General features: G+C 42.2%; 1 protein-coding gene across 2 annotated transcripts in view; it reads right to left on the minus strand.

Moving 5' to 3' along the window:
• The window catches only part of LOC139393150 (MBL associated serine protease 1), a 73958-nt gene that overhangs the window by 14370 nt on the left and 44661 nt on the right, over positions 1-14927 (minus strand). Inside the window, exons 8-9 of one of the 2 annotated variants that reach the window (XM_071141525.1) lie at positions 601-679; positions 71-350 (exon numbers count right to left, since the gene is read on the minus strand). In XM_071141525.1, coding sequence (XP_070997626.1) covers positions 286-350; positions 601-679 — 144 coding nt within the window. In that variant the 3' untranslated portion in view covers positions 71-285. Of the gene's footprint in view, positions 1-70; positions 351-600; positions 680-14927 lie in introns of those variants that run through there. The other variant, XM_071141524.1, reaches the window with a different exon arrangement.

The raw sequence follows: 14927 nt of genomic DNA on the forward strand, positions 1-14927 counted from the left end.
TTTGTTCTTAACTGGCTTGCCTAGTTAACTAAATTAATTATTACAGTGAAATAAACACAAACACACTGAATAGGAAAGATTCCAGAGTTTATTGCAGTGTGTGATGTCACACTCCAGAGTCAACAGTACAGTGTGATGAGGGAGACAAGGGGAAAAGATTCCTTATGACTTCCTACAATTGCTTTTCTCTCCTTGCCAATGCCATAACCTTGTGATTTAGAGAAGCACTGAACTTGAAGACAACAAGTCTGTACAGGGACACTGGTTAGATGTCACTGCATGGCTTTAGTACAGTCTCTGATTTCTTAGAATGCTGGGCAGAGATCGACGGCTCCTCCGAGATTCAATTTCTGGATGGCGGTGGATGAGAAGAGTAGGGAAAGAGGGAGAGGGAGAATATGGAGAGAGGGAAAGAGGAGACAGAGTACTGTACAATGGAAATATATACACAGAAGGCAGAATACAATGAAAGGACCAGGAAGTTCCTATGTGATATAGAGGCCTCATTAAACATTACATTAATATGATACTCAGATTGAAATCCAATCTACACTGAACCAAATTCTATGCCATACAACACACAAACACATTACCACTTACTTTCACAAAGTGGGACAAAACTGTTCCATGAGCCATCTTTTTGACACTCGATCTGAAAGTGCTCCAGTTCCTCTCCATCCTTTCAGAAAGAGAGAGAGAGGAAAAATACAATTGATCAACAAAATGTAGCATTTTTCAAACAGCTAAAACAGCTTTTTCCTGCATCACTATGCATAATTCTATGTAAAAAAAGTTGTGTGTATATATATATATATATATATATATGTATATATATATATATATATATATAGTGGGGAGAGCAAGTATTTGATACACTGCCGATTTAGCAGGTTTTCCTACTTACAAAGCATGTAGAGTGTCACGGTCATCCTCCTCTTCATCTGAAGAGGAGAGGCGAGAAGGATCAGAGGACCAAAACGCAGCGTGGTATGTGTTCATAGTGAATATTTAATTAAAGAAAGTACTGAACACTGCATACAAAAACAATAAACAAATAACAACCGTGAAGCTACAAATGAGACCTGTGCTGACACAAGCCACTAACATAGACAATCACCCAAAAACAAACAGTGCAACCCAGGCTACCTAAGTATGATTCTCAATCAGAGACACCTAATGACACCTGCCTCTGATTGAGAACCATACTAGGCCGAAACATACAACTCCCCAAATCATAGAAAAACAAACAGACTGCCCACCCAACTCACGCCCTGACCATACTAAATAAATACAAAACAAAGGAAATAAAGGTCAGAACGTGACAGCACCCCCCCCCCCCCAAAGGTGCGGACTCCGGCCGCAAAACCTTAACCTATAGGGGAGGGTCTGGGTGGGCGTCTGTCCGCGGTGGCGGCTCTGGAGCGGGATGCAGACCCCACTTCACCATCGTCTTAGTCCGCCTCATTGTTCGCCTCCGTGGCTTCCTAACCACGGCAACCCTTCCAAATGACCCCACTGGACAGAGGGGCGGCAGCTCGGGACAGAGGGGCGGCAGCTCGGGACAGAGGGGCGGCAGCTCGGGACAGAGGGGCGGAAGCTCTGGCGCCTCTGGGCTGAGGGGCTCTGGCGCCTCTGGGCTGAGGGGCTCTGGCACCTCTGGGCTGAGGGGCTCTGGCGCATCTGGGCTGAGGGTCTCTGGCGCATCTGGGCTGAGGGGCTCTGGCGCCTCTGGGCTGAGGGGCTCTGGCGCCTCAGACTCCGGCAGCGCCGTACAGGCGGGAGGCTCCGGCAGCGCCGTACAGGCGGGAGGCTCCGGCAGCGCCGGACAGGCGGGAGGCTCCGGCAGCGCCGGACAGGCGGGAGGCTCCGGCAGCGCCGGACAGGCGGGACCACCTGTAGGGAGGCGACAGAGAAACAGCCTGGTGCGTGGGGCTGCCCCAGGACCCACCAGGCTGGGGAGACCTCCAGGAGGCCTGGTGTTAGGAGGAGGCACCTGAAGGACCGGGCGGTGGGGGAGCACTGGAGCTCTGGTGCGCAGCCTCGGCACCACTCCCCCAGGCTGGATCCCTACTCTAGCCCGGACCCTCCAGAGTGCAGGCACAGGTTGAACCGGGCTGTGGGTAAGCACGGGAGATCTAGTGCCTACTACGCGCAACTCTCCCTTAGGCTCCACTCCCACATTTGTCCGGCACGAGCGGAGCACAGGCATAGGACGCACTGCACCCTCCCAGCGCCCCGGAGACACAGCACGCAGAGCCGGCGCAGGATACCCTGGCCCGAAACGGCGTACCGGCGACCAGACACGCTGAGCAGGCACCATACGCCCTGGCTGGATGCCCACACTCGCATGACACTCTCGCGAGGCTACCCTATAGCGCACCGGGCTATAGGCACGTACTGGCGACACCGTGCGCTTAACCGCATAACACGGTGCCTGACCAGTAACGCACTGCTTATAATAAGCACGAGGAGTGAGCTCAGGTCTGCTACCTGGCTTAGCCCCACACCTCGTGTGCCTCCTCCTCATATCGCTGCCGCTCAGCTTTCGCTGCCTCCAGCTCTGCTTTGGGGCGGCGATATTCCCCAGCCTGTGCCCAGGGTCCCTCTCCGTTCAATATCTCCTGCCATGTCCAGGAGTCCTGTGATGCTGGCTGCTGTTGTTGCTGCTGCCGCTGCTGCCGTCACTGTCCTTTACCACGCCGCTTGGTCCTTGGTTGGTGGGTGATTCTGTCATTGTGTTTGTGGCACCAGATAGGACTGTTTCGGTTTTTTCACGTTTCTTGTTTTGTAGATTGTTGTACTTTCATCTTTATTAAAGATGTACAAAACTAACCACGCTGCATTTTGGTCCGCCTCTCTTTCCCCAGAAGAAAACCATGACATAGAGTTCTGTAATTTTTATCATAGGTACACTTCAACTGTGAGAGACGGAATCTAAAACAAAAAATGCAAATGAATTACTTAAAAATCATACAATGTGTTTTTCTGGATTTTTGTTTTAGATTCCATCTCTCACATTTGAAGTGTACCTATGATAAAAATTACAGACCTCTACATGCTTTAGTAGGAAAAGTAGGAAAACCTGCAAAATCGGCAGTGTATCAAATACTTGTTCTCCCCACTGTATATATACACACAGGTCTTTTTTTCTGCATATCTAAGCATATCTCTTGAGCTGTCAGTGTCCTCCTGACTGGTTATTTTTTTAAAGAAACAAAATATGCATCTCTATTAAAATCTGGGTAAAATACTGAAAGGAATGTGAGTCTTATTCAGTACTAAAGTCTACCAACCTTGTCAGCAGGCATGCCAGCTAAGATAGTTAGACAAGCTTGCTACTCTAACTTGATTGATAGCCTGAATTGCTTCTTGATAGGTTCCCAGCTCATAACTAGCTATCTGGGCTAGCTAAAGCCGACTAGCTAAAATTGCTAAGTGGCTAATAGTATTGCATACTGTAAGTCAAATCTGAGGGGGCCCCTGTGCACACCTCTGGTCATGGGGTCGATTCCTACTGGAGCCACCCATACGAAAATGTATGCAAGCATGACTGTAAATCACTTTGATAAAAATGTGTGCTAAGTGGCATTCATATACAGTTGTGTCCAAAATAATTATCACCCTTGATAAAGATGAGCAAAAAAGACTGTACAAAATAAATCATACAAATACTGAGCTATATTAAATGCTCAAAGAAATGTGGGATTTTTACAATTATTTTATACTAATACAATTGCTCAGAGAAGGAGACAAGTAATAGAAAAATACATAAAGAAAGGGACCCATATTTTCAATACTACACCACCTTCCCCGTGTGAGGACAAGGGCACTGAGCCTTTTTCTAAAATGTTTTATGAGATTGGAGAACACATTGTGAGGGATCTTAGACAATTCCTCCATACAGAATACTTCCAGATCCTTGATATTCTTCGGCATGCGCTTATGGACTGTCCTCTTTAACCAGTTGAGTCTATGGGGGCGCTATTTCATTATTGGATAAAAAAAAACGTGCCCGTTTTAAGCGCAATATTTTGTCACGAAAAGATGCTCGACTATGCATATAATTGACAGCTTTGGAAAGAAAACAGTCTGACGTTTCCAAAACTGCAAAGATATTGTATGTGAGTGCCACAGAACTCATGCTACAGGCGAAACCAAGATGAAACTTCAAACAGGAAATGAGCAGAATTTCTGAGGCTCTGTTTTCCATTGTCTCCTTATATGGCTGTGAATGCACCAGGAACGAGCCTGCCCTTTCTGTCGTTTCTTCAAGATGTCTGCAGCATTGTGACGTATTTGTAGGCATATCATTGGAAGATTGGCCATAAGAGACATTTTCCAGGGGTCCGCCCGGTGTCCTTTGTCTAAATTGATGCGTAATCTTCAGCTTCGGGCATTTTCTCCTGGGATTCAGAACAGAAAGCACACTTCCACGAACGATATATCATCGAAGAGATATGTGAAAAACACCTTGAGGATTGGTTCTAAACAACGTTTGCCATGTTTCAGTCGATATTATGGAGTTCATTTGGAAAAAAGTTTTGCGTTTTGATGACTGGATTTTCTTTTTCTTTTGGTAGCCAAACGTGACGCACCAAACGGAGCGATTTCTCCTAAACAAATAATCTTTCAGGAAAAACTGAACATTTGCTATCTAACAGAGTCTCCTCATTGAAAACATCTGAAGTTCGTCAAAGGTAAATGATTTTATTTGAATGCTTTTCTGGTTTTTGTGAAAATGTTGCCTGCTGAATGCTAACGCTAACGGTAAATGCTACGCTAGCTAGCTACTGTTACACAAATGATTGTTTTCCTATGGTTGAGAAGCATATTTTGAAAATCTGAGATGACAGTGTTGTTAACAAAAGGCTAAGCTTGAGAGCTAGCATGTTTATTTCATTTCATTTGCGATTTTCATGAATAGTTAACATTGCGTTATGGTAATGAGCTTGAGGCTGTATTCACGATCCCGGATCCGGGATGGCTAAGTGCTAGAGGTTAATTCAAACCCCAGGTTTTCAATGGGGTTGATGTACGGAGACAGCCCAAAGGCTGGCAGATAGCGATATTAAGTAATTTAATCTAAACCTCCTAAGGGAATGTGTGCAACCACTCAAGGTCCTAAACGATATCATAACCGCCATTGATAAAAGACAGTACTGTGCAGCCGTCTTCATCGACCTGGGCAAGGCTTTCGACTCTGTCAATCACCGTATTCTTATCGGCAGACTCAACAGCCTTGGTTTCTCTAATGACTGCCTCGCCTGGTTCACCAACTACTTCTCAGATATAGTTCAGTGTGTCAAATCGGAGGGCCTGTTGTCAGGACCTCTGGCAGTCTCTATATGGGAGCCACAGGGTTCAATTCTCGGGCCGACTCTTTTCTCTGTATATATCAATGATGTCGCTCTTGCTGCGGGTGACTCTTTGATCCACCTCTATGCAGACGACGCCATTCTGTGTACATATGGCCCTTCTTTGGACACTGTTAACAAACCTCCAAACGAGCTTCAATGCCATACAACACTCCTTCCGTGGTCTCCAACTGCTCTTAAATGCTAGTAAAATGAAATGCATGCTCTTCAACCGATCGCTGCCCGCACCCACCCGCCCGGCTAGAATCACTGCTATGGACGGTTCTGACTCAGAATATGTGGACAACTTTAAATACCTAGGTGTCTGGCTAGATTATAAACTCTCCTTCCAGACTCATATTAAGCATCTCCAATCCAAAATGAAATCTAGAATCGGCTTCCTATATTGCAACAAAGCCTCCTTCACTCATGCTGCCAAACATAACCTTGTAAAATTGACTATCCTACCGATCCTTGACCTGTATGCTCTCGTTGGCTGATCCTCGCTACATATTCGTCGCCAAACCCACTGGCTCCAGGTCATCTATAAGTCTTTGCTAGGTAAAGCTCTGCCTTATCTCAGCTCACTGGTCACCATAGCAACACCACCCACGCTCCAACGGGAATATTTCACTGGTCATCCCCGAAGTCAACACCTCATTTCGCCGCCTTTCCTTCCAGTTCTCTGCTGCCAATGAATGGATCGAATTGCAAAAATCGCTGAATTTGGAGACGTATATCTCCCTCACTAACTTTAAAGCATCAGTTGTTAGAGCAGCTTACCGATCGCTGCAGCTGTACACAGCCCATCTGTAAATAGCCCATTCAACCAACTACCTACCTCATCCCATATGTTTTTTTCTGCTCTTTTGCACACAAGTATTTCTACTTGCACATCTATCACTCCAGTGTTAATTGCTAAATTGTAATTACTTTGCCACTATGGCCAATTTATTGCCTTACCTCCTTACTTAATTTGCACACAGTGTATACAGATTTTTCTATTGTGTTATTGACTGTATGTTTGTTTATCCCATGTGTAACTCTGTGGTGTTGTTTTTGTCACACTGCTTTGCTTTATCTTGGCCAGGTCGCAGTTGTTCTCAACTGGCCAACCTAGTTAAATAAAGGTGAAATAAAAAATAAATAAATACACTCGTATCCATGGACCGGTTTGTAAATAAAACATTCTCCATTCAGACTGCAAATGCTATAGTTTCCTCCTTAACCTGATTTAAAGGCAAGAAGTCCAGTGTGTTGTGTACCATGCTTAGCCAATCAGGTTTTCCCCCTGGCTTGATAAGATGTCCTTATTGAACAGTTTTTAATGACACGTATTGGATTTGTTGTATTTATAAAGTAGAATTCATATATTCTTTCACTCCAGATGCAATTCATGTAATGATTATTTGAACAGGTCTCTCTCTCTCTGTCTTTCTCAACTATGCAAGGATAATAAACAGAGAGTAGCAGCAGCGTAAAAATGGGGGTGGGGTGGGGACAATGCAAAGAGTCCAGGACGCCATTTGATAAATTGTTCAGGAGTCTTACGGCTTGGGAATAGAAGCTGTTAAGAAACCTTTTGGACCTAGACTTGTGCTCCCGTTACCGCTTGCCGTGCAGTAGCAGAGAGAACAGTCTATGACTAGGGCGGCTGGAGTCTTTGGCAAATTGTTGGGCCTTCCTCTGACACCGCCTGGTATAGAGTTTCTGGACGGCAGGAAGCTTGGCCCTAGTGATGTACTGGGCCGTATGCACTACCCTCTGTAGTGCCTTGCGGTCGGAGGCCGAGTAGTTGCCATACCAGGCGGTGACACTCTCGATGGATTGTATCGAACACGTTCGATTGGAGAACCATCTAATGAGTGAACATGTAGCTCATCTGAAACATGCTTACAAGAGATTAAAAACATGTATTTAGTTTTGCCAGTATAAAGAAAAAGTTTTAAATCTGCAAGTGATTCCTGTATAGCTATAAAATCTAACTAATTTTGACAAAGCCAGATCAACAGTCGGGGTAATAGCATGTATAGCATGTATAATAGTATCATAAAAAAGAAACGTCCCTTTATCAGAACCCTGTTTCTGTGTTATATTCATATGCTTTTCTAATAACCAATTTCTGTGTTCATGAAATGACTGACTGAACGAATCCTCACTATCAGTATCTGCAATTTGGCAGTATGCCCAGAACCTTGTTTTGAGAAAGGGATATCTCAGTTTCAAGGTCTCAGCTTAGAGAGAAGAAGCCTTGTGAGGTATTGGTCTGTCACACGCATGACCCTGTATGGGTCGGTCACTTGAATGAAGCAAATGTTAATGATGAATTAATTATGAATCATGAATAAGCTAAATCCTGGAAATATAACTTGTCTGTATATAAGGGAACTAACGGGACTGCCCCGGGAATTGCTCCTGATCGACATGTGTACTTGGTGCATTGAGTTGGTTGGAACCTCCCCACCATGCTGATAATAAAGAATGATTCATTTAAGATTGACTTCGAATGTCCCTATGTAGAATTTCCACAACAATAGTCTTAAAGAAAAGCTTTGACTGTGATTTCTCTGATCATTCAGCAGGTTTGCCCTATCAGCATCCAGCCCAATATCATTGTGAATAAGCTTAGAAGTTCTTTCAAAGAGATAGCCCGCTGAAATAAAATGGTGATTAAATGCATCAATGATGGCATTTTTTCCCATAATGAGAACAGTGTCTGAATTAATTTGTTGTGGCAGAGAGGAGGAAGTCAATCCCTTCAGGGTTTAGCCAGGTTCCCATTACAATCCGAAAGAGCGGTTACATAATAATCAGATTTAGCCTTTTTGATTTGTGACTCACCATCCGGATTCAGTCTCATGTAGCAAAATGTGAAGTTGTGTTTTTGACAATGGATAAAAGTAGAGACTCAGAGGTACAAAATGGTAAAACATACACTGCATTTGAGGAACAATGGGAAAGAAATTCTGCTTTGAAAGTTGATCACCTTGTAAACTCACTTTTGAGAAAATCGAGTGAAGAGATCTTCTTTGTCTATACACATTCAGCATTGTTCACACCCTCTTAAGCTTTAGCCCCACCCATCTCAGAGCACTCTCGGAGTGCACACTTGATGCTCTGGCCGATGATTTGTTTACCTCTGGACAACATGAAAACAGCCTAAACAGCTCAGCTGGCAACTTTTTTGCAGATGTTTACTGATACCAGACATATTTAACGGGTGTTGTACACAAGTCATGTAACGTTAGCTAACGAGCCAGCCAGATAACGTTAGATAAACAACAATGAACAAAGTGCCAACAATGCCTAACATTAGGCTCTAACTAGAAAAGCAAACAGCTCTGGGAAACTAATAATAACATCCGCTAGGGAGCCAGCCAGCTAAAGTTAGCCAGCTAGCTAACAGTTCACATTAGCTTAAGATATATAGCTAGCTGGCTAGCTAGTAAGCTAAACAATGAATCAGAAGGCTTCAGATAATAACTACAGAATGAAGCCAACCTCAGCGTAAGCTTTGGTTGCGAATGGTATGAACTTTGAACTCTTATTCGCTACAGAAGTGATACCTCCTAGCCGTTGAGTTAGCAACAGCAGCTGCAAATGCGGGCTAGGAAAGAATAGACCGAGTATTCCGTCTACCACACAACGATGTTACTACAACGTATTTAATTTACCAGACCACCAGAGACATTCTTCCGAGGACAGGAAGATCTGTTGGCCAACATGACCAGCATCTACGACCAACAGCTCAGAGTAAATATTTTTTGCATTTTCCTTTTCCAAATGGGCGGGAATTTAGAAATCATAAGATTCTGTATTTACGATAAAGTAGCTGCCTAGACATCGCTTCTCCCTTTGTTCTTCAGTCTTCCTGCTCTTTCACTCAAACCCAGCCCCCTTTTCTTTGTGTAACCAGCTGTCATATCTGTTCCATCCGCTAAGAATGTTTTCCTTTATGACATAATTTGTAATCAAGGTATGATTCATTCTGTGTATATGTAATTCTGTATGATTAGTTAGGTATTTAGTAAATAAATAATTAAACCCAATTTTGTATTGCTGACTCAACTTGTTAGCCAGGGTTCGTTAAGATAACCAAGAATTTACAAATTTCAGATGAGGCTAAAATAAGGTGACGAATAATATTGACTGCTATTGATGTAAAATATTACTAGGTCTTTAAGAGTTTATTCGGAAGATAACAGCTCTAAATATTATTTTGTGGTGCCCCGACTTTCCAGTTAATTACATTTACATGATTAGCTCAATCAGGTAATATTAATTACAGAGAAAGAATAGCCAAAGACACGACATATATGAAAGGTTTTATTTTAACAAATCTTTGGGCTAATCCAGAGACTGAGGTGGCCTTTTCAAATCTTGACGTTATGGTCAATGAACTATTTCTTTGTGGATTTCGATGTGTGTTGGGGCTATTGTTTTACAAGAAGATCCACTTGGGGCCAAGTTTCAGCCTCCTGGCAGAGGTAACCAGGTATTTGACTAAAATGTCTTGGTACTTGGTGAAGTTCCTGATGCCATTTACCTTAACAATGGCCCTAGGACCAGTGGAAGCTAAATATCCCCACGACATAAAAGATGCACCACCATATTTTACAGTAGAGTTATGGGGTTATTTTCTGCATAGCAGCTTTCTTTTGACAACAAACCCACCACTGGCATGCGTCGCCAAATAAATGTATTTTCATGTCATCTATTGTCTCTATTTTGGTTTGGTCAGGGCGTGAGTTGGGGTGGGCATACTATGTTTTGTGTTCTATGCTTTCTATTTCTTTGTGGTTGGCTGGGTATGGTTCTCAATCAGGGACAGCTATCTATCGTTGTCTCTGATTGGGAACCATACTTAGGTACCCTTTCTCCCACCTGTGTTTGTGGGAGGTTGACTGTTTAGAGCACTTTGCTTTTGAGCTTCACGGTTTATTTTTGTAGTGTTTAGTGTTTTGTTTGGCGTCATTTTGATTAAAATAAAGAAAATGCACGCTCACCACCCTGCACCTTGGTCCTCTCCTTCCAACAGCCGTGACATGATCATAGGACCGATTCCTATTGAAGTGCCAATGGCATTCAGCAAACTCCTGGTGTTTACATTTGTTTGTTGCGCTCAATAAAGTATTTTTCTTTCTTTCTGGCAACCCTTACAAAGAGCCTATTCGCATGGAGGGGGTGTCGAATTGTATATTTAGAGACTTGGTGACCTGAAGATGCGACCAAATTCTGTAAAGCTCAACAGTGGCCCTTGGACTTTCCTTTGACTCCCGAACGATCTTCCTCATTGTTGTGCGTGGGGACAAGAAACGCATACGTCCAATACCAGGAAGATGTGGTGTGTGTGACCCGAGATAGAGATAGCTTGGAAGAGTTATGAATAATGCCTCATTGTCTCATCTTCCTGGCATCTGGGAAACTAAGCAGGGTTGGGGGTAAAACATGTGTAGATAACCAAGGTGGCTTATGGGAAATGGAACCAGTCTAACTAAACATTTTTAGGTCCTATATAATATCAGTTTTTAAAATTTCAGTTAGGCTGCTCAGCTCAACAGTCGAGACTGTGACCAATGACCAAGTCTCTCTCAGTACTGAATTTCCACGACACACATCCAGCCATGATTGGGAGTCCCATAGGGCGGCGCACAATGGGCGCAGCGTCGTCTGGGATTGGCCAGGGGTAGGCCGTCATTGTAAATAAGAATGTGTTCTTAACTGACTTGCCTCTTGTAACTACCCATCCCGGATCCGGGAGCGTAATCATCAACTGACACTAATTAGCATAACGCAACGGACATAAATATTACTAGAAAATATTCATATTCATGAAATCACAAGTGAAATATATTGAAACACAGCTTAGCCTTTTGTTAATCACCCTGTCATCTCAGATTTTGAAAATATGCTTTACAGCCAAAGCAAGACAAGCATTTGTGTAAGTTTATCGATAGCCTAGCATAGCATTATGCCTAGCTAGCAGCAGGCAACCTGGTCACGAAAATCAGAAAAACAATCAAATTAAATAGTTTACCTTTGATGCGCTTCGGATGTTTTCACTCACAAGACTCCCAGTTAGATAGCAAAAGTTCCTTTTTTCCAAAAATATAATTTTTGTAGCCGAAATAACTCCGTTAGTTCTTCACGTTTGGCTGAGAATTCGACTGGAAATTGCGGTCACGACAACGCCAAAAAATATTCCAAATTAGCTCCATAATATCGACAGAAACATGGCAAACGTGGTTTATAATCAATCCTCAAGGTGTTTTTCAAATATCTATTCGATAATATATCAACCGGGACAGATGGCTTCTTAGTAGGAAAGAGAGAAACAATGGCCGCATTTGTCCTTTACGCACAAAACACTCTGAGAGACTTCAGCTGACCACTGATGCAATGTTGACGTTCAGGCTAATTTTTCAAAATAAATGCCTGAAACTATGTATTGTGACACTAGACACATTAGGGAAGCCATGATATCTCATTCACTGCTCAATAGGGACGCATAGGAACGCAGAGGTTTCTAAATAAGAGTCACTTCCTTATTGGATTTTTCTCAGGCTTTCGCCTGCAATATCAGTTCTGTTATACTCACAGACAATATTTTTACAGTTTTGGAAACTTTAGAGTGTTTTCTATCCTAAGCTGTCAATTATATGCATATTCTAGCATCTTGTCCTGACAAAATAGCCTGTTTACTTAGGGAACGTTATTTTTCCAAAAATGAAAATAGTGCCCCCTAGATTCAAGAAGTTAAATAAAGGTTAAGTAAAAATATATAAAATAAATAAGACAGGGCCTTTAACTGCCTATTGAACATATTGCGTTTGAGTTGTGGACTCCATGTGACTTTAAAAATCACAAGGACTTAGGTTGATGCATCTGATAATAAGGACCTTACTTCCTAGACTAGATACCATCAAGATCTGGTTTATGCAGATGAATCCGGACATTGACTGAAACTTGGATCTCTGGGGACATTCTGGATTGATAATAATATTGATGGTTATAATGTGTTCATAACTTACAGACGGGGTACAGTTGGTGGAGTGGCCATTCTTATAAAACATTATTTATTACTCACATTCATTTCCTTTACCAAAATAGTTTATCTACTATCTTTAAGTCTTTGTCTGGGGAACAATGTATCCATAACTGTTACAGGAATCTACCGTCCTCCCTCAGCTAACCTTTGTGCACCAGAGGAGTTAACTAGTTTGTCATCTTCTTTTACTAAATCCAAGTTATTATCCTTGGTGACCGCTTTTTGACATCTCACACCTGGTCATAAATGTTATGCAGCAAAGGACTGTCTGGCTCTCTAGTATGAACCAAAGGAATATCTTTGTTCAGACTTTTGCCAGCCAAAAACTCTAACGTCCAAAAAGTTAACTTTGGAACAATATTTCTAACATCCAAATGTGGGAAATGGTCAGTGAGTAGATGTAGAAATATAATGTCATATTGTGAGGTCATTAGAAAGGTTAGAAAGGAAATATTGTCATTTGAAAAGTATTTAAAGGTATGAAGTCTCCATCCAATACGTTGTGTAGACAATGTGAAAAATGACGAAGACATTTGTGTTAATATGGGAATGTGATTTTAGGAGCCATAAGAGAATATGCCAAAGATATGATTAGATGTTAATTAAGTAGCCACACCCTGAGTGTGTCAGAAGGACGTAGCCGTCCCCTTTTGCCAGAGTGCTTAAAAGGACTGGCAAAGAATAAACATCAGACAAGAAAGACTTAAACGTGTGGACCACAGTCTCACATGGTTAGAAGAACTTAATCTCAACACGAGGTGAAGAAAATGAATTTGCCAGACCACCGCCAGAATGCAGTTTCGTGTGTAAAGTGGTTTGGAACTTTGACCATCTACCCGAGGAAAGAGGAGGAGAAAACTCCCCTCTCAGACAATCACTGGTACAGCTAATTAGCTGTTCTTAGGAAACAGCCCATTGCAGACCGGACAACTAAGAAGAAGGACATTGTGACCTCTGGTGGACAATCAGAGCATGTACAAGTGGCCCACAGGAAAGGCTCACCAAACCAACATTCTTCCGGAGGGGGGCTAGTTCCGACAGAGAAACGGCGAACGGCATTCACACGTAAATACATTCATAATATTTTCCAAACGTATATCCACAATCATGTCCCTTTCTCTCACTCTTTTCCCCACCCTCTCTCCATATGTGTAACAAGCCATCATATCTTGTCAGTCCACTAGGGCCTTTGTCTCATGTAAGTGTATTCTGTGTTATTATTTAGTTAGTTAGTAAATAAATAATTAAACCAATGTGTGTAGGACTGAATGATGAGCAAAGCTGGGGTTCTTGCAGATCCAAGAAGATTACAACTGTTCAGAATGAGATTGATATGAGGTAATGATTAATAAGTGACTTATTGATATAACTTATACATCTTCTAGAGTTTAATTCAGGAGATGGTAACTCGTTTAACTTCTTATGGATAGGGGGCAGCATTTTCAAATTTGGATGAAAAGCGTGACCAGAGTAAACTGCCGCCTACTCAGTCCCAGGTGCTAATATATGCATGTTATTAGTAGTATCGGATAGAAAACACTCTGAAGTTTATAAAACTGTTTGAATAATGTCTGAGTATAACAGAACTCATATGGCAGGCAAAAACCTGAGAAAAAAATCCAACCAGGAAGTGGGAAATCTGAGGTTTGTAGGTTTTCAACTCAGCCCCTATTGCAAATACAGTGGGATATGGGTCATCTTGCACTTCCTAAGGTTTCCACTAGATTTCAACAGTCTTTAGAACATTGAAAGTTACCTCTCGCTCCATTGCTTATATACAGACAAATGAATTCTCCTGTTGGGACATTATTGAACATTTATAATAAAAACATCCTAGAGATTGATTCTATACATCGTTTGATTTGTTTCTACGACCAGTAATATAACTTTTTGGAATTTTCATCCGACATTTCCGCTGGACTTGCCCGCGCCGATTTGTTGCCCGATTTCGATTTGTTTACTAAACGCCCTAACAAAAGGAGGAATTTGGACATAAATTATGGACTTTATGGAACAAATCAAACTTTTATTGTGGAACTGGGATTCCTGGGAGTGCATTCTAATGAAGATCATCAAAGGTAAGTGAATATTTATAATGCTATTTCTGACTTATGCTGACTCCAACATGGCGGATATATTCTTGGGTTGTGTATGTCGTCTGAGCACCGTACTCAGATTATTGCATGGTTTGCTTTTTCCGTAAAGTTTTTTTTAAATCTGACACAGCGGTTGCATTAAGGAGAAGTATATCTTTAAATCTGTGAATAACACTTGCATCTTTGATTAATGTTTATTTTGAGTATTTCTGTGATTTGATGTGGCTCTGTGCAAATTCACGGGATGTTTTTGAGGCAAAGCCAACGCCAGTAGGGATGACAAAGTGTTATATTTACAGGTGCCATAATTCTGTCCTGCTCGAGCATACTAAATGTAACGAGTACTTGTGTGTCAGGGAAAATGTAAGGAGTAAAAAGTACATACATTTTCTTCAGGAATGTAGTGGAGTAAAAGTAAAAGTTGTCAAA

This window comes from Oncorhynchus clarkii, chromosome 33 (genome assembly GCF_045791955.1).
Source record: "Oncorhynchus clarkii lewisi isolate Uvic-CL-2024 chromosome 33, UVic_Ocla_1.0, whole genome shotgun sequence".
Lineage (NCBI taxonomy): Eukaryota > Metazoa > Chordata > Actinopteri > Salmoniformes > Salmonidae > Oncorhynchus > Oncorhynchus clarkii.